General features: G+C 42.7%; 1 protein-coding gene across 1 annotated transcript in view; it reads right to left on the reverse strand.

Moving 5' to 3' along the window:
* Cand1 (cullin associated and neddylation dissociated 1) overlaps positions 1-18,354 on the reverse strand; it is a 37,462-nt gene extending 19,108 nt beyond the window's left edge. Inside the window, exons 1-2 of the mRNA XM_076920318.1 lie at positions 17,834-18,354; positions 6,463-6,606 (exon numbers count right to left, since the gene is read on the reverse strand). Of these exons, the coding sequence (XP_076776433.1) occupies positions 6,463-6,606; positions 17,834-17,901 (212 nt within the window). The 5' untranslated portion in view covers positions 17,902-18,354. The remainder of the gene's footprint in view (positions 1-6,462; positions 6,607-17,833) is intronic.
* Between the last annotated feature and the right edge of the window lie 3,968 nt (positions 18,355-22,322).

Here is a 22,322-nt window from a genome sequence, read left to right on the forward strand (position 1 = left end):
CCAACCCCACCACCAGGAAGAATCTAACGTTCCTTCTAAATAATTAAGGAATGGAAGGAGGCTTGGAAGGCCAGGGTAATGACGATGTTAGTAAGAGCTGGCAGGAGGAGCCAAGTTCAGATCCCGAGCACCACCACCGTTAAAGCTGCATGGCTGTCAAAGGTCTGGGGTCTCTGGAGCTCACTGCCTGCCTGCAGAGTTAGATAGCCTGTCTTAAAAATTAGGTGGAAACTGGGTTTGGTGAGGCAGGTGAATCTCTGAGCTCCAAGCCTCCCAGGATTACATAGAGAGACTGTCTCAAAAAACAAGAACAACCTGGGCAGAGTGGCACATGCCTTTAATCCCGGCCCTGGGAGCCAGAAGCAGATGGATGTGAGTTCAGGCCAGTTTTGCCTGCAGAATGAGTTGCAGTACAGACAGATAGTAAGACAGTCTCTAGGACAAAAAGGTAAGAGTGTGACTAAAGAAGGTAACCTACATCTACTTCTGGCCTACAATCCCATCCATATTAGCATGTCTGTCTGTCTGTCTGTCTGTCTCTCTCTCTCTCTCTCTCTCTCTCTCTCTCTCTCTCTCTCTCTCTCTCTAAAACACTGTAAAGATTGGGGATACAGTTTAGTGGTAAAGCATGTGTGTGGCACACATATGAAAAAAATTTGTAGAACATACCTAAAGGTATGCTTAAAGTGAAATTTACGACTACATGTTTAGGTTAGAAAGTTAAAAGGTAATAAAAGAAAATTCCAATGAAGTCCTAACAAACAATAGAGAAAAAAAATCAGAAAAACCTAGTTAGCGCTCTGATAAATTATTTTTTAAAAAGAAGAGCTCAAATGTAATTATAAAATTGAGGGCAGAGGAGATGAAGCAGTCGGTGAGAGCATCAACAATGGACTTGGAATCCCTGCCATCTACATAAACCAGCAGAGGACAGGGCTGCCCTGCTGGCTCTCTGCAGAAGAGGCAGAGCAAGGGACTAGCAGGCCTGGCAGCTACAGGTTCAACTAAGAGAATCTGCTTCAGTAAGCTGAGAGTGATCAAGAAGACAGGTGATGGCGACTCTGACCTCAGGCACATGCATGTGCATCTCCTCCTCCTCCCAACCAGGATGTAAAGAGAGATCCAGCACTGAAGTAACTGTTAAATACAAAACCCCAAGGACTTAAAAAAAAAAAAGTATCAGCTTTGTGAATCTGTGGTTCCCAATTAGGAGCACATGGGTTCTTCTCAAACATTCCCCCAGCTTCAGCATAATCACAACCCCAAAAGGAACATGCTGGTGTTTTAAAGACAGAAACTGACAAGTGATTATACACAGTAACAAGAGCTTTTACAGAAATACTAAGAAAAAAAAAGTCAAGATAAGACAATTTATTATACATCACAGGACCAAAAGGCAAGCCTTGCTCTCAAGAGGCATCTGACAACATCTGTAGACATGTATCAGCGTTATCTGGGATAGCAGACATATTACTGGTAAACAATAATAACGGCCAGGGTTGCTGCCAAAAGGCACACAATGAACCCCTACCCCCCGATTTAGACTGATCTGGTCTAAAAATGAGGAGGGTGGAAAAGCCTTCAACAATGACAACACAACAGCATAATACTGTTGTAAGAGCAGACAGATGGGTCGATAGAGCACAAAAGTCTAAAACACACACTTTTATACTTGATTGATTTTTTGTTGTTGTTCAAAGAAGCCAGGTAAATTCTGAATTCAACTCAGTGGGGAAAGAACAGCATTTCCAACACACGGTGTGGCAACAGCTGTCTCTCCACATAGGAAGAAGTGAGCAGCTCCAACTAGACTTTCCACAAAATTAGTTGCACACAGATCTCAGACCTAAATATAGAAACAAAAATTGTACCGACTGGGAGAAATCTTTGAAAACCAAATCAAGTATTTCTTAGGATACAAAACAATAACCAGCCTATACAACTCTCAACTCCTCTTGCACCATGCCTGCCTGGATGCTGCCATGTTCCTCCTGCCTTGATGATAATGGACTGAACCTTAAATTAAAAGCCAGCTCCAATTAAATGTTGTCCTTATAACAGTTGCCTTGGTCATGGTGTCCCTTCACAGCAGTAAACCCCCAACTAACACAGAAGTTGGTACCAGGGACTAGGGTATTACTGTGATAGGCCTGACCATGCTTTTGTTTGGATGAATGTGGATTCGGGAACTTTGGATTTGGAAAACCATGGAATACTTTAAGTGGGGGCTTAATGGGTTATCCTATTAGGAATATGGAAGATAGTGGTGCTGAGGGTGATTTGAACTGTGTAGGCCTGCTAGCCCAAGAGGTTTCAATGGAGAATATTAGTATGTGGCCTACAAACTGTTTTTGTGACATTTTGGTGAAGAACATGGCTTCTTTTTGCTATTCCAGAATATCATAGTTGACTAAATACTTGAACAAACAAGACCAAAAACCATCTGGGCAAACTCCAAACTCTGCATCTCCATGTCTGATGTGAAAGCAGTCTTCAGATCTCAAACTCCTTTCAACTTTGTTGACTGCAGCACGATTCTCTTTGTCTGGTTCCACTCCCTGTCAGCAGCTTTCCTCAGCAGACAGCCCACGGCTCTGGCATCTCAAACATCTTGGGGTCCCTAAGGCAACTTCAACATTACAGCTTCTTGTTCCAATGTCTGGGATCTTCCAAAAGGCTTGGATCACATCTCCAGCTCTGCCTTCTATAGCACTCTAGGCTCTGGCTGAGTGCACTTCACTCCTTGCTTCTGCTGTTCTTGGTGATCTGGTTCTGACATTTCCAGTACACTGACGTGTTCCACTGCAACCAGGCATCATTAATAGCCTCTCATAGGCTGGTTTCATACTGCCAAGCCTCAACTGCTTTGCATGAGCCTTCAGTCCTGGGCCAGCAACGGATCCTTCACCAATAGCCTTCCCTGGCCTCTCACAGTGCCAAGCCTCAGCTGTTCTCCATGAACCAATCCTTCATGCCTTCAAAACCAGTACCATTTGGGTGACTCTTACACATTATCAAGTCCAGCTGAACATGAGGTACAACCTTTGGCTACGTCAGGAACACAGTTTCTCTGTGCTCTCAGATAATAGTTCCCAGAAGATTTTACCTCAGTGATGCTGGTCTTTTCTTAATTACCACTAATTTCTTAGCTACAGGTAACACTAGTCCCTTCTGTTCTTGATTCTAAAGCCAGAGGCAAACTGAGCTTTGGCTCAAATGGTCAAAGCTGTTGCGTTTTGCTGCTTGCTGGAGCTGGAACATGGCCCCTAGATTCTAAAATATTCTATTTTATTATCATCAGCTTTCTGTTTTCCAACTCCTTTACTGCCTAAACTTGGCTGCCCTGGAACTTGGTCTGTAGATTGACCTTGAACTCAGATCTGCATGGCTCTTCAGTCTCCAAATGCTGGGATCAAAGGTATGTACCATAATGCCTGGACGTAAGCTTTTCTCTACTTGGAACTTGCTCTCTCTTGGGCTGGCCTTGAATTCAGATCTGCTTGTCTCTGTCTCCTGAGATTGAAGATGTGTATCACACCTTGCTTGGACCTAAGCTTAGCTGGGTGGGATCTTGCCCCCAAAGTCACCACTCTCTTAGCCTGTTTATCTCCTTGGACACAGAATTCAACTCCATTTTACTTCCTAGTGCCCCTTTATTACTTGAACCATACATTTTATACTTTTCCTTTCTCAGTTTGCTCCTTTTCATTAAAATGTTCTTCTTAAGAGTGAACTTTAGTAACCACACAAATAAATTTATACCAGGCTGTTTTGAGACTTCTTTTGTCAAAGCAATTAATCTAAATCTCTTCACCTTGCCAGTCTTCTCCTGTTTACCTTTGGAACAAGATGTAGAACTCTCTGGTCCTCCTATACCATGTCTGCCTGGATGCTGCCATGTTCTTGCCTTGATGATAATGGACTGAACCTCTCTGAATCTGTAAGCCAGCCCCAATTAAATGCTGTCCTTCTAAGAGTTGCCTTGGTCATAGTGTTGGTTCACAGTAGTAAAACTCTATGTCAAAAGGGATTTGTGGAAGACTTCAACCCTTCTTTTGGGTGGTAATCAAGTTCTCTGACAATTTTTCTTCATAAAGTGTTCAGCCATTCATGTATAAACCATTTTTTTTCTCCAAGAATCAGTTATTATTTAGTCATGACCATGATTTTTGTTTCAGCAATTACGGGTGACCTTGTGAACGTGACAGAATGAAGAAGGAACCTCCACTGAAGAACTACCTTCATTAGAACCGGCCTGTGGGCTAGCAGTAAGTACTATAGGCATCTTCTTGATAGTCAACTGATGTCAAGGGTCGGCCCACAGTGGGTAGTATTTTTGCTAAGCAGATCATCCCTAAGCAAATGGCCTGTCCTGAATAAAAAAAGTAGCTGAATGTAACTCTAAGAGAAAGCCAGTCGCTTCATCTGAAGTCTCTGTGTAAGTGCCTGCCTCGAGTCCTGTCTCAGCTTTGTTCCATGATGGACTGTAACCTATATAATAAATAAAAACCTTCCAAGTTGCCTTTGGCTGGTCATTTATTACTGCAACAGAAAAAGTAACTCAACAGTCCTGTCGGCTTGTATCCTAAGTCCTTTATGGACGTAAGTTTTTATAGTATTAGGGATAACTAGTGACACGCATGCTTAGCAAGAACTCTACCACCAAGCAGCATTCTCAGCTCCCCAATCTCTTTAATTGTAATACAAATACAAACACAAGAGATCAAAGGATAAAAAGATTTATCAAGCACAGCGCTACACACTTTTAATCCCAGCATTCTAGAGGCAGAAGCAGATGGATCAAGTTCAAGGCCAGCTTGGCCTACAAATCGAGTTCCAAGACAGGCAGGGATACACAGAAAAACTCTGCTGTCTCAAAAAAAAAAAAAAAAAAAAAAAAAAAAACTCCAAACGATTCAGGTCCCTATACCAATCATTTGTACACCCTATATCACTTTAAATGTTTTTATAAATATAAATGTTATAATAAATAATAAATAATAATATAAATAATATAAATATAAATAAATAATAAATGTTATAAATGTTAACAATTATATTTACAAATATAATTTTAAATGTATATATGTATACGTACGTATATGTATACGTATATGTATATGTATACGTACGTACGTACGTGTGTGTGTGTGTGTGTAAGTCAGAAGACAAATTGTAGGAGTTGGCTCTCTTCTTCCACCATGTGGGAACTGGTGATTTCATTAAGTCTTCAAGCTTGGCAGCCAGCACTACTATCTGCTGAGCCATCCCATCCCACCAAGCACAAAGCACCTCTTACAGACCTGTTTATTTTAAACTCAAAGGTCTCAAGGTTAAATAAAACTGCACAACAGTCTAGAAGTTCTTATATCAGATGCCAATGATCTCTCACCTTTTATAGGCCTTTCTTACAGACAAGAAATGCAAATAGCTAGATGAAAACCAATGTGAAAGTTTTATACAAATCCAATAAGGTAATATGGGACAATGCTTTAAATCAATACTGAATGATGTATACAGTGACACAGAACTCCACAAAGGAAACATCAGTTTCTAAAACAGCACCTACAAATGAAAATGACCTATTACCTTGGTCACTGATTGTCAGCAATACTGGGGAAGAGGCTGGGACGTCACACATGTTAGGCAAACCCTCACCTTCTGGGCCATTCCAACTAGCAGTCTACGTCCTTATTCTGAGCCAAGGCCTTACTAAACTGCCCAGGTAGGCCTTGAGTCTGGCCATCTTTGGCCTCCTGAGTACCTGAGATTATATGTACGACTGAAACTGGTTCAAAAAGGATTTGCTGAAGACTCAAATTCTATACTCTAAAAATAATAAATACAACAGCCAAGATCCTAACTTGTAAGAAGTGCTCATTAGATGACACTAAGAGACAACGGCAATTCCTGCAATTTCAGGAAGAGTCTTTATGATCACACTAATTTCACTCTGATCTTAACTGCTGTCTTCCATTTACTCTCCTCTCTCCCTTCTTTCTTTCTTACCCCACACCCTCTTTGAGAAAGGAGCTCCCTAACTGACCTCTTGTTAGTGTGGAATATGTGATCCTCCTGTCTCCTGTGATTTCAGACATGCACAAACAGTCTTCACTGCTGTCATTTTTAAGATTTAAGTGTTGTTTTTCACTGAATCTCAAGTTTTAAACTTCAGTTCAACTGAGTAGGGCTTTCAAACACAGACCAAAAATATTTCTTGATTTCTCTCAAGACCTTGTTGGAGTAGGTGTGGCCTTGTTAGAGGAATAGTTAAATAATCTCATGAAAGGCTACACTAAGGATTCAGATTCTGCAATGGAAATATCCTGTATTAATCATATGCAATTAGTCAACATTTACTAGTAATTTAAAAATTCCAAAAGGAAGTTTCCCAGCTAAGGAAGCCAGCGTCAGCCTTAGAGTACCAGCTTGTAAGGCATGAGCAAGCAGATCCCAGCTTACCATTTGACAGCTAAGTTCTGCACTTCGCCATTTTTATCTTCCAGCAACTTCAGAATCATCTTCACGACTTTCCTTTCGCTGTCATCATCCAGCTTGATGGAGTCTTTCTGCAGTTCTGTCATCAGATCATTTGTAGCCATAAACCTACCAACAATTAACATTTGTTAATCAAAAGAATTTAAAGCATTAAAACAGATTTTTTTCATATTTAGTGATGTTTTATTCTACAAAAGAAACACAAATAGTATATTATAAGAACTCTACTTAAGTCGCCATAAATTTAAATGCCACAAAGAAAAGGAGAATGGAATATACTTAAAAAACAGGCACTTGAATTTTCTTTTATTTATACTCTTATGTGTATGAATGGCTTGCCTGCATGCATGTACGTGCACTACATGTGTGCTTGTGGATCTCCTGAAATGGGGTGCCAATGGTTGTAAGCCACCATATGGGTACTGGTCCTCTGTCAAGAGAAGCACCGGTTCGGCCTCTAATCTGCTCCCTCTTCAGCCCTCCCAGGCTCTTGAGAGTTCCAACAGCTCTCACTTACATCAGGCACTAATTATTATCCCAGTGCACTCATGATTGCGAAATTACTAATAAGATTGAACTGAATGCTCTTCCAGTCTCATTAATTGTACTATACTTTTGTGAGGTGTTGGAGAGAGCTCCATATTCTTGCATGGGATTTTAATTTTATTTACAATAACCTTAACCGCGAATATTAAGAATACCTTCCTTGTATATGTTGAACTGGAGAATTATACACTACAAATAACTGAATTACATATACAAATTACTAGTAATAAAAGTGTATTATCAAAATGGTGAAGAATTAATTCTAGAAAGTTGCTCCACCTGAAGTATCCTTCCTTCTTCTCAAGACCAAGGGCAGGGGCTCGAGAGATGGCTTAGCAGTTAAATGGCTCAAGTTAAGAGTACTTGCTGCTTTTCTAGAGGACCTGGGTTTGGTTCCTGGAAGCTACATGGCAGCTCACAACTGTTTGTAAGTTCAGTCCCATAGGATCTGACACCTTTTCTGACCTCTGTAGGCATCAGGCATGTATGCAATACAGAGATACATGTAGGCAAACACACACACACACACACACACACACACACACACACACACACAAAGAAAACTTTACAAAAGAACCACAAAGGAAGGTTTAAAACCAAACAGATTGAGAGAAAAAAAACAGTGATCTATCATTTGATCTCAGATTTAATAAAAGGGTTGAATATTCAGTAAAAGAAAATATAAAGTGTTAGATTTCCTCTCCCTTCCCCATCTAGGCTAAAGAAAATTTATTGTTTAAAATTAATGTCCCTGGATATGGTGTAATCACATTTAAATAAAGTACTAAGAACTGTTTAAAGCCAAATGAATGATTCCCTTACTTCCTGGTTCTCAACCATGAGCATAGTCTAACTGAAATAACAAATACTTAGTGTCCTTGTTCTTTAATTTGAATAAGACCCACTTAAAAAACAAGAGGCGGGCGGTGGTGGCGCACACCTTTAATCCCGGCACTTGGGAGGCAGAGGCAGGCAGATTTCTGAGTTCAAGGCTAGCCTGGTCTACAGATTGAGTTCCAGGATAGCCAGGGCTACACAGAGAAATCCTGTCTCAGAAACAAACAAACAAACAAACAAACAAACAAAAAACCAAGAAGAAGAAAAACCTTTTTCACAGAGAAACACCAAAAATCTCTTTGAAATTGAAAAACCCAACTCTAACTATAAAGCACTAGGACGATAGCCCGGCAGCATGGTCAATGAGCTATGTGATAATGGTGGTAAGACAACTTGGTAAGTGGTTAATAGAAGAAATTTTAAGGATAATTTTAATAATTGAGAATCAATATTCATTTAACAACAATGTCAGTTTTAAACTACATGAAAGCAGGGAATTCAATTTTTTTCAAGTTCCATAAAACTGCTAAAAAGAAAAAAACAAACCTATGTTCACATTGAGACAATAAGAAGTAAGTCAGGTACTTTTTGAAGCTCTTCCCATTATAAAAGAACAAAACAATATTAAAATCAAAGTTTTGATTAATATATTGAAGTGGGAAAAACTGCACAGCACATTTTAATGCAGGTATAAAAATGTCTATGTCACCATTCTACTGCTGTGAGGAGACACCATGTCCTAGGCAACTCTAATAAGGAAAAGCATTTAACTAGGGGCTTCCTTACAGTTTCAGGGTGTGAGTCCATTATCACAGAGGGGAGTGTGCACAGCATACATGCAAGTTTTACATCCTGATCCACAGGCGGAGAGAAAGAGACTGGATCTGGCTTTTAAAACCTCAAAGCTACCCAGTGTGACACACCTGCTCCAACAAGGCCATAACCCCTAATCTGTATGATCCTTTCAAACCTTTCCACATCCTGGTGACTGAGCATTGAAATATAAGCCTATGGGGGCCATCCTTATTCAAACCACCACACAAAACTTGGAAAACATTTTAAACTGCTTTCCTTAAACACAGTGAATGTGTACTAGTCGTTCACAACACCTCTTGGTTTATATAATGCCAACTGTCCAGTTCAGTGACAATAACCATCAATGTAAGAAGTAGACAATCCAAATAACAAGATGCTTGTGGACGATGATGGCTCGATACACTCAAATAACAAGGTGTTCGTTTGTTCTGATGGCTCTACTACATAAAAGAATGGATACACTCTTTTACTCAAAGGCAGAGATGACACACACACACACAGTCTTCTTTTCATTTGCTGGGACAGACACAGACAATCTCATCCTTACAATTTTTTCAAAAGTTTATTAGTTTTATCTAAAGTTTCAAATATATTCATCTTACTAAAAATAAAAAGCACCCAGACATGTCAATGCACAATACAATCACTAATTTAACAACAAGTGGCTTCACAGGGGTAAGCCGTGAGGAATACAGACTGACTGTGTTTCCCCGTTCCCGTTTCTGTTAGTCACGCAGTCCACCTGTCTTTGTATGCTTCAGTAGCTCTCAGACCCTGTCAACTGGGAGGTGTTGCTCAGAGGGCGCAGGGTCAAGGTCATACTCAGCTAAACTGAGGCTGAGACTGGACAAAGCTACTCAAGATCCTGTCTTAACAACTCTCACTCTGACTATCCAAACAATCGCACCAAACCAGGCATCTGCTAGTTCAGATCTGAGATCTCAGAGCACAAGGGGAGGTGGGAAAGTAGTCCTGGGACTTTATCTTTCCCTTTGGAAGGCTGGTGGAGCAAACTGCAGGCACCTCCGGGAATAAAGGACTGCCTAACCGTTTAGGCTGTTCAGTGTGTCTAGAGCCCAGAAACAAGGGGAGAAAATTTTCAGAGATAATTGAAACGCAGTCCCAAGTATTCAGTAATCACATACTGAGAAACCAACACTCGAGGCAGCCTACAAACTACTACACGTTACATGGTCTAGCCAAATCAGATGCTATCAGTCCCTATTGTTTCAGAATTTACAGCACAATCTAGTAAGGAAAATATTACATTGTAAATCTCCATATATGAACAAGCATTTGAATAATTATGATTTGAGAAAAGTACAACAGAATAAAGCAATGTATCAAGAATACTGCAGATGCCTGGCAGTGGTGGCGCACGCCTTTGATCCCAGCACTTGGGAGGCAGAGGCAGGCAGATTTCTGAGTTCGAGGCCAGCCTGGTCTACAGAGTGAGTTCCAGGACAGGCAGGACTATACAGAGAAACCCTGTCTTGAAAAACCAAAAACAACAACAACAACAACAAACACTTCGGACGGAGAGATGGTTAAGTGGTCAAGAGTGCTCAACCATAGGACCTGAGTTTGGATCCCAGCACCCACCCACACCCAGTGTGCTCGAAAGTATTAACTCTAGCTCCAAGAGATCTAACTCCTTATTCTGGTCTGTATAGGATGTCCCCATCCTCAGACACATGCTTGTACACATCCATTCACACAAATATATGCAGCAACACACACAAAACATTTAAAAATTTAGACATTTAAAAGAAAGGACCACATCCAGACAAGATGCCCAGCAAACAGGAATAAGGGCTCCACAACAAGAAAAACTGAGACATAATGAAGACAAAATTATTCTGGAAAAGGGGAAAAATGATGCCAGGTAAGCAAGAGACAGCAATTTAAAAGATCTGTATAACATAGTAGGACTTCAGGTTTTAGACTAAGTGCAATGGGAAACTACCACAAGGCATATGGGGCAGTAAGGAAGAGAAATGACTAGAAGTGCCTTCCAGAAGAACCATTATAACCCACTCTGGAAAGGGCCAACCATCAGTTTAGCTGGATGAGAGACAGGGTCTGAGAACTACAGAAGCATACAAAAGACAAGGTAGACTGCGTGACTAACAGAAACGGAAAGGGGTAAACACAGTCAGTCCTTACTCCTCCAGGATTCCCCCCCCCCAACCCACTTGTTAAATTAGTAAGAACTACACAAATCCTCCCCCCCCCCCCTTTGCAACCACGTGCAGACAGCTGGAAAGTGACGACAGATGAAGTCATCCAACACACTCTCCACTGCAATGAGCTCTGCCTCCTGTTTCCACTTTCATACCGCAAGCAGCTCTATTCCCAGACTAGAGTCCTGCGGCTCACAATTACACTGCTGATGGTTTTGCTGTTTAATACAGTCCCCATGCATAACTGAAAGTACTAGCTAGCGTTTCTGTATACAAAAAGGTGTGGTGTGCCTTGGAAAAGTGTGTTAAGTAAGCTTCATTCAGACATATATTCAAAGTGCTATTGACTGTGAGTTCAATGTTTAATCAACTATGTACAATAAAGTGTTCTTAAATTTAAATAGACATAAAATAAAATTATTAACATTTTAACTAATGAAAATGCAGGAACCAGTGGCTCACAGAAACCAAACTTCAGTCTTCTCATAAGCAATGGTTCAGGGTGGTATCTGTTGAATTCAGACTTGAGGGAATCTTCCAGAATGTCATACAGACAGTAAGGGCCAACTCCTTGAACTCAAATTTGAGAGATAAAATTAATAGTTCTTCAGAATCGATTACACACAGGAATAAAGGACATGCTACAAGAAAGAAATGAGACAAGACTCAAGACTCAAATGTGAAAGCAGCTGATTACACATGCATCCCTGATACCATGCTAGGTCTGTTATTTATTACAGTGAGGAAGAACAAAAGCTAAGGGCCATGTCAGTCAGAGGCTGTCTTAATGCCAGTGCAGTCACTGTTAGGGTAACAGCAGGTGACATAAGCACCCACCTCACAGCGCCACGACAAAGGAGCACCTGCTAACTATACTGACTAAATACGATCCTAACCCTAAGCAACAGCAGTGAACAGATATGCAGTTACTACAAACTAGCTGGTGCTTACCGAAGGCGTATTGTTTTCTTGGACTTACACAATTTCCAAGAACATCCAGTGCAGATAAGGCTCTACAATAAAACCATGGTATTCTCCCTCTTGTTAAAGAGTGGATACTTCCTAGCAATTCAGCTTTCCATTGGTTAAGAATGGTCTCCCCCAAAAGATTTACTGAGATGCAATCACAGAAATATCTTCACTTTCTGACAACACCCGATTAAAAACTGCTTCCCCATGCCCTTTCAAACATTCCTCGAATAAACAAGTTTCTTCCAGCAACCTCTTACTGAGAAATCCCACAGCTTAGAGATAGTAAATGATATCAGGAATGTCATTAGAAAAATTGAAGTGTGCTAACAGTGCTTAAATATAAATCAGAAAAGCAAAGAAAACGTACAGTAAATCCATTACATAAGGAGACTGTTGGGATTGTTGGGAGAGTGGCTTTAATAAGCTCAGATACCAGATAAGAAGTTTGGAGTTATTTGTGTAGTTAATCAGAGTAAAAGAGAACCAGCTATGATTTGTAGGGGGAAATCCTATTGGACAGAATGAATGAGGCTCTAGAGAGGACTAAGACCAAGAGACTAATTTGAGTATTTCCCACAGGACTTAAAGGAAGGCTGTCGAAGAGCTGCATCCAGATGCTGTTCTACTTGCAATCTGCAGCAAACATTAATAAGCCAAATAAGGATTAAGGTGGGAGGGGGAGATAAAATACTCAGCGTTAACTTCCAATCTATTATGCAATTACCAAGTGAACATAATCTGCAGGCAAGACACTTTATTCATGTGGTCAGTAAGTATTTGGGTGTGTGTGTGTGTGTGTGTGTGTGTGTGAGCGCGCACATCAGCATGAAGAACTCACATTAAGCTCTTATTACTGAAAGCTTCTTGAAGAGATTGTATTCATTCCAAGTAATAGCACAGAGAAGTAGAAACCGAGTTAGAAAGGGACATGTGTGGTTCCATGAGGAACTTTCACCACCTCCCTTCATACATAAACACAAGTCTACTCTTAACTACAGTAGAAATCTAGGTGACTTGGCTGGAATGCGTCATCCAGTAACCAATTCTCTCTCAAAGATTTTAGACATACATACACCATCCTTCTCTCATGCATTACTACAAAACTAGGAATGGACCTGAAGAATCTGTCCACATGAGTAAAAAAAGTTTTGGTAATTTTGTAAGCTGCCTCTATGACATTCCTTTCTCACCCTTCCAGTACTGAACTCAAATCAGAGCTGACCTCGCTGTACAAACTACATACAGGAAAACCAAGTAAGCTGTAATCATCATCTGCCTTAAAAATGTAAACGGCAGCCGGGACGGTGATTCTTTCTTGCTTTTTATTCCAACATGCAGACTCACACTTTCAGCTCTGCAATATACGCTCAAGTCCCTGTCCACTCTTAAGAACCTTTACAGGTCTAGATTTTTACTAACCTTCAACTTTCCAAACAGAAACCTCTGCTAATGCTCAAAACACCTAAACAAACTTTGTAACAAATCACTAGCAAAATCATAAATCATTTTAAAACTCCATCAAGCTGCACAAAATTGGCTTTATAATGGTTTCTTGAAGAGATTTGTCAAAATTCTTCCACGCCTTTGCCTTCCTTAACCTTGGAACTAACACGCCGCAGTCCAAGCAGTACAAGCTTTCAAAGAAGCCAGCTGTCAGGTTGGCTTCTTTGACGCTCGGACGCCACGGCTCAGGTTGCATAGCACATACTCTTGAGGAGGATGGAGGCTCAGTCCCCAGCATCCACACAGCACATCTACATCTTTAACGCTAGGTCCAGGGGATCTAGTATTCTCTTTTGATGTCTCAGGGCACCAGGCACACAATGTTGTACATGCATGCAAGCAAACATTCATATACACTAAATAATCCATACACACAAAATAATCCATACACACAAAATAATCTAAAAATAAAAAAATTTCAGTCCCCCATTCTTAAGGACTCCCATGAAACAGTGACTCATCCATCCAGCTATAAGACAAAACTGCCCCCCATTGTGTTGTGTCATGTGTTTTCCTATTTTTCTCTATCAAAAATTTTACTAGCAAAACCTCACTGAAAGCCCTTCACACATATGAAATCTCTTTGCTTTAATGTTGTCTGTCACTTACTACCAGACACCTACATACTGCCGAGATGATTTAACTCTTCAACAAGCTTTTAATCACTCAACAAGCAGATTTTCTGCGGATAAGCAATAGAGCCCAAACTTCCCAGAGCTCTGCTAAAGGAATTAATCACATCAACATGAATTTAGAAGCAACTGAAATTTAAGACCCGACTCAATGTTCCTAAGTCAAAAGCCGGACAACTAGCACAGACCAGTCACCAGGCATTGAAGCACAGAAAAGCCCCAGCTCTACCAGCTCACCTCCTGCAAATCCATAACCCAAACTCAGTTTCTTTCCCAACTGTACCAGAGTCGAGGAGAAATAAAACCAAGCAGCTAGAGCTCCTAAGAACTATACATATTATTATGCATAAGTAAGAGCATCTTCCTAACCTCTTGGCTCTCTGCAATAGTCTGACCCTTGTGGTAAGGCACAAGCCGCCGACAGCTACTGTCAGTACTGCGTGCTGAGTACTCAGACCGCGTCTATACCAGAGCTTCCATTCTTAGCTAGAGAATCAGATGATGGCCGACTTATCAGTTCATTTGTATTCTTTAGTTCCTGAAAAAACTCCTTTAGGTCTACAAACTTAAGTAACTAGTTTATAAGGATATATAAACTATCCATAGTTTATATGGAGAGTGGTGTCTGAGTGCACTGTTGGGGGTGGGGGGTAAGAAGTGATGAGAACTGCTCTAAGGTAGGTACACTGACAATAAATGACTTGTCTTCTAGAGGGTTATCTGAATTAGCATTCATTATTTTAAAAATATCCTTTCCCCAAATTAAAGCTAGTACAGGCGCTATCCACCTTAGACATTGGGACACACAAATGTCACCTCCTTCACTGTGTCCCTATGATTAATTTAGTCACAACATCAGCACTAGCTTTCAAAACACTAAAATTAAAGAAAAAAATTTTTTTTCAATTAAATGAGCCCACAATTTAAATGCCACAAAAGGATCTTTTAAAATCTTAAAGTTTGGGCTGGAGAGATGGCTCAGCAGCTAAGAGCACTGAGTTCTTAGCTCTTCCAGAGGTCCTGAGTTCAATTCCCAGCAACCACATGGTGGCTCACAAACATCTGTAATAAGATCTGATGCCCTCTTCTGGTGTGTCTGAAGACAGCTACAGGGCACTCATATAATGTTGTTAAAAAAAAAAAAAAAAAAGAATTAAAAAAACAATCTTCAAAGTTTCTGCCTTAATGAACAGCATTGTTACCGAAAAAGACCTAGACTCAAGATCTTACAGCTATACATGATACAAATCTCTTAAGTGAAAATCTAATCTCAAGTTAAATAGATTTGCTAGGACCTCACAATTTACAGCAGAGCCACACAGGATTGTAACTAGGCCCAATCCTCTGTATTTCGCCATGGGAATAGTACTTTCTTCCTTCTGGAAACACTGTCTTTCCTTACAAGCATGTCCAAGCTTTTGACATTGTGGCAGGGCATTGCCACTTACAAAGTTCATCCTAGAAAACCACACAAATCAAAAAATATCCTAACCTCACAACTCTGTGTTGAGCCACACCAGCAGCTGTTCTGGGACCACCCGTGCCTGCCCATATTTTACATCACATAATGCTACTGAGACTTAGCCTGCCTACAAATCTTCTGGCTATTAATTATTTAAAAATATTTAACCACAAATCTTGGTACTTACATCAGAACAACTAAACTTCTAATGAGAACCAAGCATGACTTTAAAAAATGATGTGTCTATATAATGAAAATATAAAAACCACAAGGTATTTTAATCAATCTTCAAAAATGTTTAATATTTAATGTATAGAGCGCTTCTGTCCCAAAGAATGAAGTAGACAGCTAAGATGTAATTTATTCTGCCTGCATATATGTCTGTGTGAGGGTGTTGGATTCCCCTAGAACCGGAGTTACAGGCAGGTGTGGGCTGCCATATGGGTTCTGGGAATTGAATAACCTGTCCTCTGGAAGAGCAGTCAGTGCTCTTAACCTCTGAGCCATCTCCCCAGCCCCTTTATAAAAAATGTAATAATGTTAAATTAGGGGAAGTTACTGTTACTAAAGAAAACATTCACTAAAGTCCAGAAGCATGGCAATAGTTTTGGCAGTGCTTTGGCTCACTCCAACCTAAAAACAGAAACCCTGTAGTCTGGCATCAAGGCATCCTTACTTCTTTCATAGTAGTTTTCCAAACAAAGAAAAACAGTGTGCACATTTTTTTTTTAACAGAAAATTACTTCAGTCAATAGTTGCATAGAGTATCACCACAGGAAATGATTGTAGTCTTTCAAAAACAATCCATGAGTCTGTAATTAACAAAACTGTGTGATCCTAGCTGAGGTGGTAAGCAAAAGTTAAATGGAGTCAGAAGGACTCAGCACTTCCACAGGAAGACACCCCCCCCCCACACACACACCCAGGGAAGGAGTACCACCCACACCTTATATAGCTGAGAGCCTACAACACATGTCTGTTTCATTCATTCAAGACTTCAACTGTGAGTGAACACGCAAAGATCCAAAAGGAGTCAAACTCACCCTAATCCTCAACAGCCTAAGAACAAATCCCTCAGTCTTCACGTTGAGACCTAAAACTTCAAACTGCTCCAAATAAACACGTCGCTCCCTCTTTCCCCATGTCATCTTCAGGGGAAACTTTTTATAAAAATGGAAACCTAAGGCCCAGAAGACTCCTAGGTACCAAAAAAAAAGTCCTTGGTGGTTTTGAGTCGGAGAAACGACCCTGTATGTATTTGACTGAGCACTTTGATGACTTTACCTATGGACAAAGCCATTATTTCTCCCAGGGTTCTCCTCTCACAAATCGGAAAATTGCTTCAGACAGGATTTGGACAAATCTTCATGTGTTCACACAGCAAAAAAACAAGCTCCTAGACTAGTTTTAACCAAAGAGTATTTGTTCTTTTTAAATGCACACAAAAACGGTATCGCCCAAAGCATATACAGCAAAACTTAGGTATCAGAGAAATAGCTTTTTCTTTTGACAGAGGGCTTACTTGTGAAGGAATAGGCGTCTGGGGGGATGTTAACAGTCAGTGTAGCATGGAAAAAAGCCGAGGCTAATGTGTGAGAATATAACACCTTCGATATGCGCAGGGAAGAGAACCGACAGTCCAGGTCTTGCAGAACACAACTATATGATTAAGCTTCATGGCTCACCAACCTCTCTTTTCAAGATTCGTTTGCTTGGCAAAAAAGCTCAGCAGTCTAGCCCTCCGGCCATGGTTTTGCATAGGGATGTGAGGCCGAAACCCCAAGATTCTGCGTGGGTTTCACCGGAGTGGAGGAAAGTGACAGGGATGCTGGCGGGAAAACCCTGCAGGCCAAGTTTCCCCCCCAAGCCGGGCTCCCCTCCCCCTTCTTGCCACCTTCGCGAACAAGAATTATCCAAAGGAAAAAAAAAAAAGTATACAATCCAATCAGCGAAGGCCTCGGAAAAGTTGATCGCGGCACCCATTCCCATCCGCGGGAAAGCCAGGCGGCGGCTGAGTGGCTGGCGAGCAGCAGCTTGTCCCCAGCGCCAGGATGGCCTGACGCCTCGGGAGGGCCGGGGACTAGGCCCGGCCGCCCGCCTCCCGGCCGGGATCAACTCCTTCCCCAGCGCAGCCGGTGCCTTTGGCTCCGGGCGCTACCTGGGACACGTCCCTGGGGGGTGGACAAAGGATGCGACAGGGACGCCAGGACACGGAGGAGACCCGGTGGCCAGAGCGGACAACGGCCTAGTGGAGAGATGGGGGAGGGGGTGGCTGGAGACCCGCCGGACCGAGGGGTGGGGCAGGGCCTGTCGCGAGGCCCCGGCGGCGGCCGCCCTCCACCTCCCCGCCACGAGGTGGGGTTAGGGTCGAATTTCAGTCTCACCTGAAGTCCTTGTCGCTGGATGTCATTTTCTCCAGCAAGTTGGAGATGTGGTACGAAGCGCTCGCCATGTTGCCGGCCTCGATCCCGCCTGCTGGCTCAGTGGATGCTGGGCCCCGCGGCCGGGGCTCCTCCTCTCGTTGGCGGCGGCGCCCGCTTCCAGGGTCGCAGCGCGACGCGGACTAGGGAAGGCGCTTCGACACGACGTCCAGTCCCCGGCCAGACAGGGGTTGGGGGGGAATGGCTGCCCGGGGGTTGGGGGGGGACGAGAGAGAGTGACGGGGACGGCCTAACGACGGCGCTGCTCGCGGGGCAACGAGCTCATGGGCGGCGGGACGGATGGCTGGGCCTTGCCGGGGAGCCAGACACTTGCGTTCGGGCCGTCTCGCTCCCACTCCCTCCGCACTCGCTCCCTAGGGCAAGAGGCCAAAGCCCGCCTCCTTCGCTGGGAGGGCGGGGGCGGCCGACGCAGGGCGCTGCGGGGAGGCGGGGTCGGAGTTCACCGGGGCTGCCCCGCGCACTCTGCGCAGGCGCGGTTTAAGGGGACGATCCCATTGGTTGGGTCGAGTGTCTGTCTTTCCGCGGACCGCCTTCCGGGAGGAATGACAACGCCTCAAGGGCCTTTTCTCGCGAGACCTTAAAGCGACGGTTAAAGGACGGGCGGTGAGCGTAGAAGGCCGGGGTTCTGAAATAGCTCCTTGCTCCTCTGTACGACATTAAGAAGGGAGATCTATGCGTTTAAAAGCGCGTGGGGCTTGTGGGTGATGATGATGAGAGCTGGCCTGGAGGCCAAGAGGTTCACTGGAAAATGAGCTCTCCTTCCGAACGGTACGCGTGGCCGAAACTGTCCCCTAACAACCATGCTGGATGGTTGCCACGTGAGAACCACAAGTCCCACAATTCAATTGGGGATACGCAAAGGAGGGGATTGGCTGATTGAACCTGGAGCTTCCTCATTGGCTCCCACGGAGAGACTGCTGGGATTTGCAGGCAGACGACGCGGTTATGCTAAATAAAATCTTTCCATCAGCGTGTTTTGTTTCTATCTTGAGTGTCTTATTTCCCTGAAAACATCGCCCCCTCCCCCGCCCCCATCCTCATGTTGTGCTGTTATTTCGGGCAAGTGCCTTGCAAATTTTAATGTTTCGGTAGGGGCCTAAGTCGATCCTTAGCACTAATCTTTGCTCCGCTAAAAGGCCTCAGGTCCACAGGACTTGTGTTTGGACTTGTTCCTTTCATTCATCCTGGAGCCAGCTTTTTGATTCCAGCTAGCTCCTAGTAAGGGCAAACGTGCATGGTGCACGCCTCTAATCCCTGATCAATAGAGGCAAGTGTAGGGTAGCTGTGTGGATCTGAAGTACAAAACCAGCCTTGTCTCCAAATCCAGTCCCAGGCAAGTTAGAGCAATCTAGTGCAAAACTAGCTCAAATCTGGAACAGATTGTGCCCTGGGCCTACATCATTCAGTGGTCAGCTTTTGTGCACTTAGTCTTGAAATGTAAACCTTTCAGTGTCCTCAGATATACCAACACCACCAACAAGATCAGAGGTGAAATATACAACTGTTTCCTTACTATCCAAGTCTCCCAATCTGTTCAGTATTTCACAAAGAGCCCAATGAAGAGTTGGAAGGATCAGACATTTGGTTTGGTTCGGTTCGGTTCGGTTTGGGTTTTTGAGACAGGGGGTTTCTCTGGATAGCCCTGGCTATCTTGGAACTCACTCTATAGATCAGGCTGGCCTCAAACTCTTATTAGCCTCTGCCTCCGGAATGCTGCGATTGAAGGGGTGTGTCACCACGCCTGGCTAATGATTTGTTTATGTTCATTTTACCGGCATTGTTTTTTTTTTTCCTCCACGTATGTCTGTGAGGGTGTCAGATACCCTGGAACTTGAGTTATAGACAGTGTGAGCAGCCCTGTCAGGGCTGGGACTTGAAGCCCTGATCCTCCGGAAGGGAAGCTCTTAATCACTGAGCCATCTCTCCAGCCCCCCATAAATCTTTAAAACAGTTCACTGATTCCAGATACTTCCAATCTCAGCAAAGCTACCTGAGTACTGTTAGTTGTTATTAGAAGTCCGACTGCAGTAAACAGACCACTCTAGACCACATGGTTCCAAGGGGGTTGGTTTATTCAGGAGATAGGGCAAAGGTAGGGGGAAGAAGATGGAAGAAGAAGAGAGAAGAAGAGAAGTAGAGGCCGGCCATGACCACGTGGAGAGAGAGGAAGAAAGGGGGGAGGGGGACAGAGAAGCTAGAGGGTAAGAGATTAAGAGTAAGAGAGAGAGGAGGGGGCAAGCAGCCCCTTTTATAGTGGACCAGGCCTACCTGGCTGTTGCCAGGTAACTATGGGGAGGAGCATACCTGGCTGTTGCCAGGTAACTGTGGAGGTAGAGTTTAGACAGAATACTAGCAAGTACAAAATATGGTTTGGGTTCAGTGCTTTTGTTGACCCCATTTTTTTAAAACGTTATGGGCCTTTTCTTTTCCACAATGCCATAGATCTTTCATTTTCCCCAACTCTATCACTATTTAGGCTACTTTTTATCAAACTTTATCATTTCAGCTCCAATTTTCCTAAGCTGGAAACAATTTTTACGTGATATTAATGTAATATAAACCCCCAACATACACAAGCAGGTCATGTAAATCTTAAAACTGGAAACCTTTGTTGGCTGGTAATAGTCTTTCCAATTAGTGTGTCTCAGTTTCTTTGTGAGAAAAATGATGACCTTTAGAATATTGTCTTCACAGAGTTAAAATTTAAATTAGAGTGAGACATGGCAGTGTTGGACTCCAAAATCCAAACCAGGGGACGAGCTCCAGCAGAAATACACATGGACAGGGGATTCACTGCAAAAACATAAGGTTTAATGATAATAACCAGTGTACTGGGGTTCCCTCATACGCAGGCAAGAGGAACCCTGAGCTAAAGCTATGAGCAGTTTTTATACAGTTTGAGGGTGGACTAGAAAAACAGTGATTAGACACAATATGATTGGCGGAGCAGCGTGACTTTTCAACTGATTGGTCTTTGGGGAATGAGGTGGCAAGAACTTCCCTTGTCTGTAAGTGGCAAGGGTTGATCCATCCTGCAGAATGTGTCCATATGCTCTGGGCCTTCCCCAACTGCAGGTGGTTTCCCTTCCCTGTGGTCTGAGGAATGTTAATCAGTCTCCTTTCTTCCTCTGAATGTTAATTCAGCAGGTGTCCTCAAATTAAGGAATGTGCTCCTCCCAGGATGTGTCCTGGGGTGGTTAATTTTTAAGTTTAACAGAAACCTGAACTTCTTAAGTTTAGGGCTGGAGAGATGGCTCAGTGGTTAAGAGCACTGACTGCTCTTTCAGAGGTCCTGAGTTCAATTCCCAGCAACCATATGGTGGCTCACAACCATCTATAATGGGATCCAATGCCCTCTGCTGGTGTGTCTGAAGACAGCTACAGTGTGCTCATATACATAAAATAAACAATGAATATTTTTAAAAAAGAAAAAAGAAACAAAAAGAGATTCTTAAGTTTAAACTGAGACCTGAAATTCCTATAGTAGTATTAGCCTATACTCTCAGCCATTTGGGAGACCTAAGCATGAGGATCACAGGTTCCAGGCCTGTTTGGACAACAGAATCAGGAAAGGTTGGTGACCAATGCTCTCAGAAGGTGAAACAACCTTGGGCTAGTAGTGCATGTGAGGTTATGTTATATCCCTGGGGATGTACTTGAAGACAGCATTCACCTTTTCCCTTCCCGATGGAATCATGAGCCAAAATAATATATTTTTTCTTTTAAGTGTCATCAAGATGGAAAGCTAATGCAGCTGTTACAAATGTGGAATACCACTTCTACTGAACAGTAAATGAGAAACAGTTTAAGCCCTATGACATATTAGCCTTAGCTGCAATAGGAGGTAAGTTTAGATTAAGCTAAACTAGAGTTTTACTGCTAGACAGAGATCAGAATAGAAAGCTCAAATGGGAAGTTTGAGGAAAATGCAGTGCAAGCTCTTGGGACATTGTCTAGCATTAAAAATCTGGAACCTCTACACTGTAACAAGGACACAGAAGACAGCGGAAATAGAACAAGGAACAGGACCTGTTCATTAAACTTGAACACTCTTCTCCATCTCGTAATAAAGTTCACATAAAATTGTTATGTCCTGGGCTAGTCTTGGCACCATGGACCTGTAACCCAGCTCTGGGAAAACAGAGACAGGATTCCTGGCATTTACTAGCAATCAATCTAGCTGAATCTGTGAGCTCCAAATTGTGTTAACAGCTTCCTCCAAGATTAAAACATTCAGTCATGTAGGAAGCTTCTTAAGCAGGAACATAAACAACTCAAACTACCTCCAGGAAGTCCCTGAAACTGAACAGATTCACTAGCCCACCTCCTTCCCTACCAGAGTAAGCAACAAAAGCTGAAAGTCCTCCTCACAAAGAAGGAAGATAAGCTGCAAAGACAACGCTGAGGAGTGAAAACTGCAAAAAGACTCTCA

Source organism: Arvicanthis niloticus, chromosome 22, assembly GCF_011762505.2.
Source record: "Arvicanthis niloticus isolate mArvNil1 chromosome 22, mArvNil1.pat.X, whole genome shotgun sequence".
Lineage (NCBI taxonomy): Eukaryota > Metazoa > Chordata > Mammalia > Rodentia > Muridae > Arvicanthis > Arvicanthis niloticus.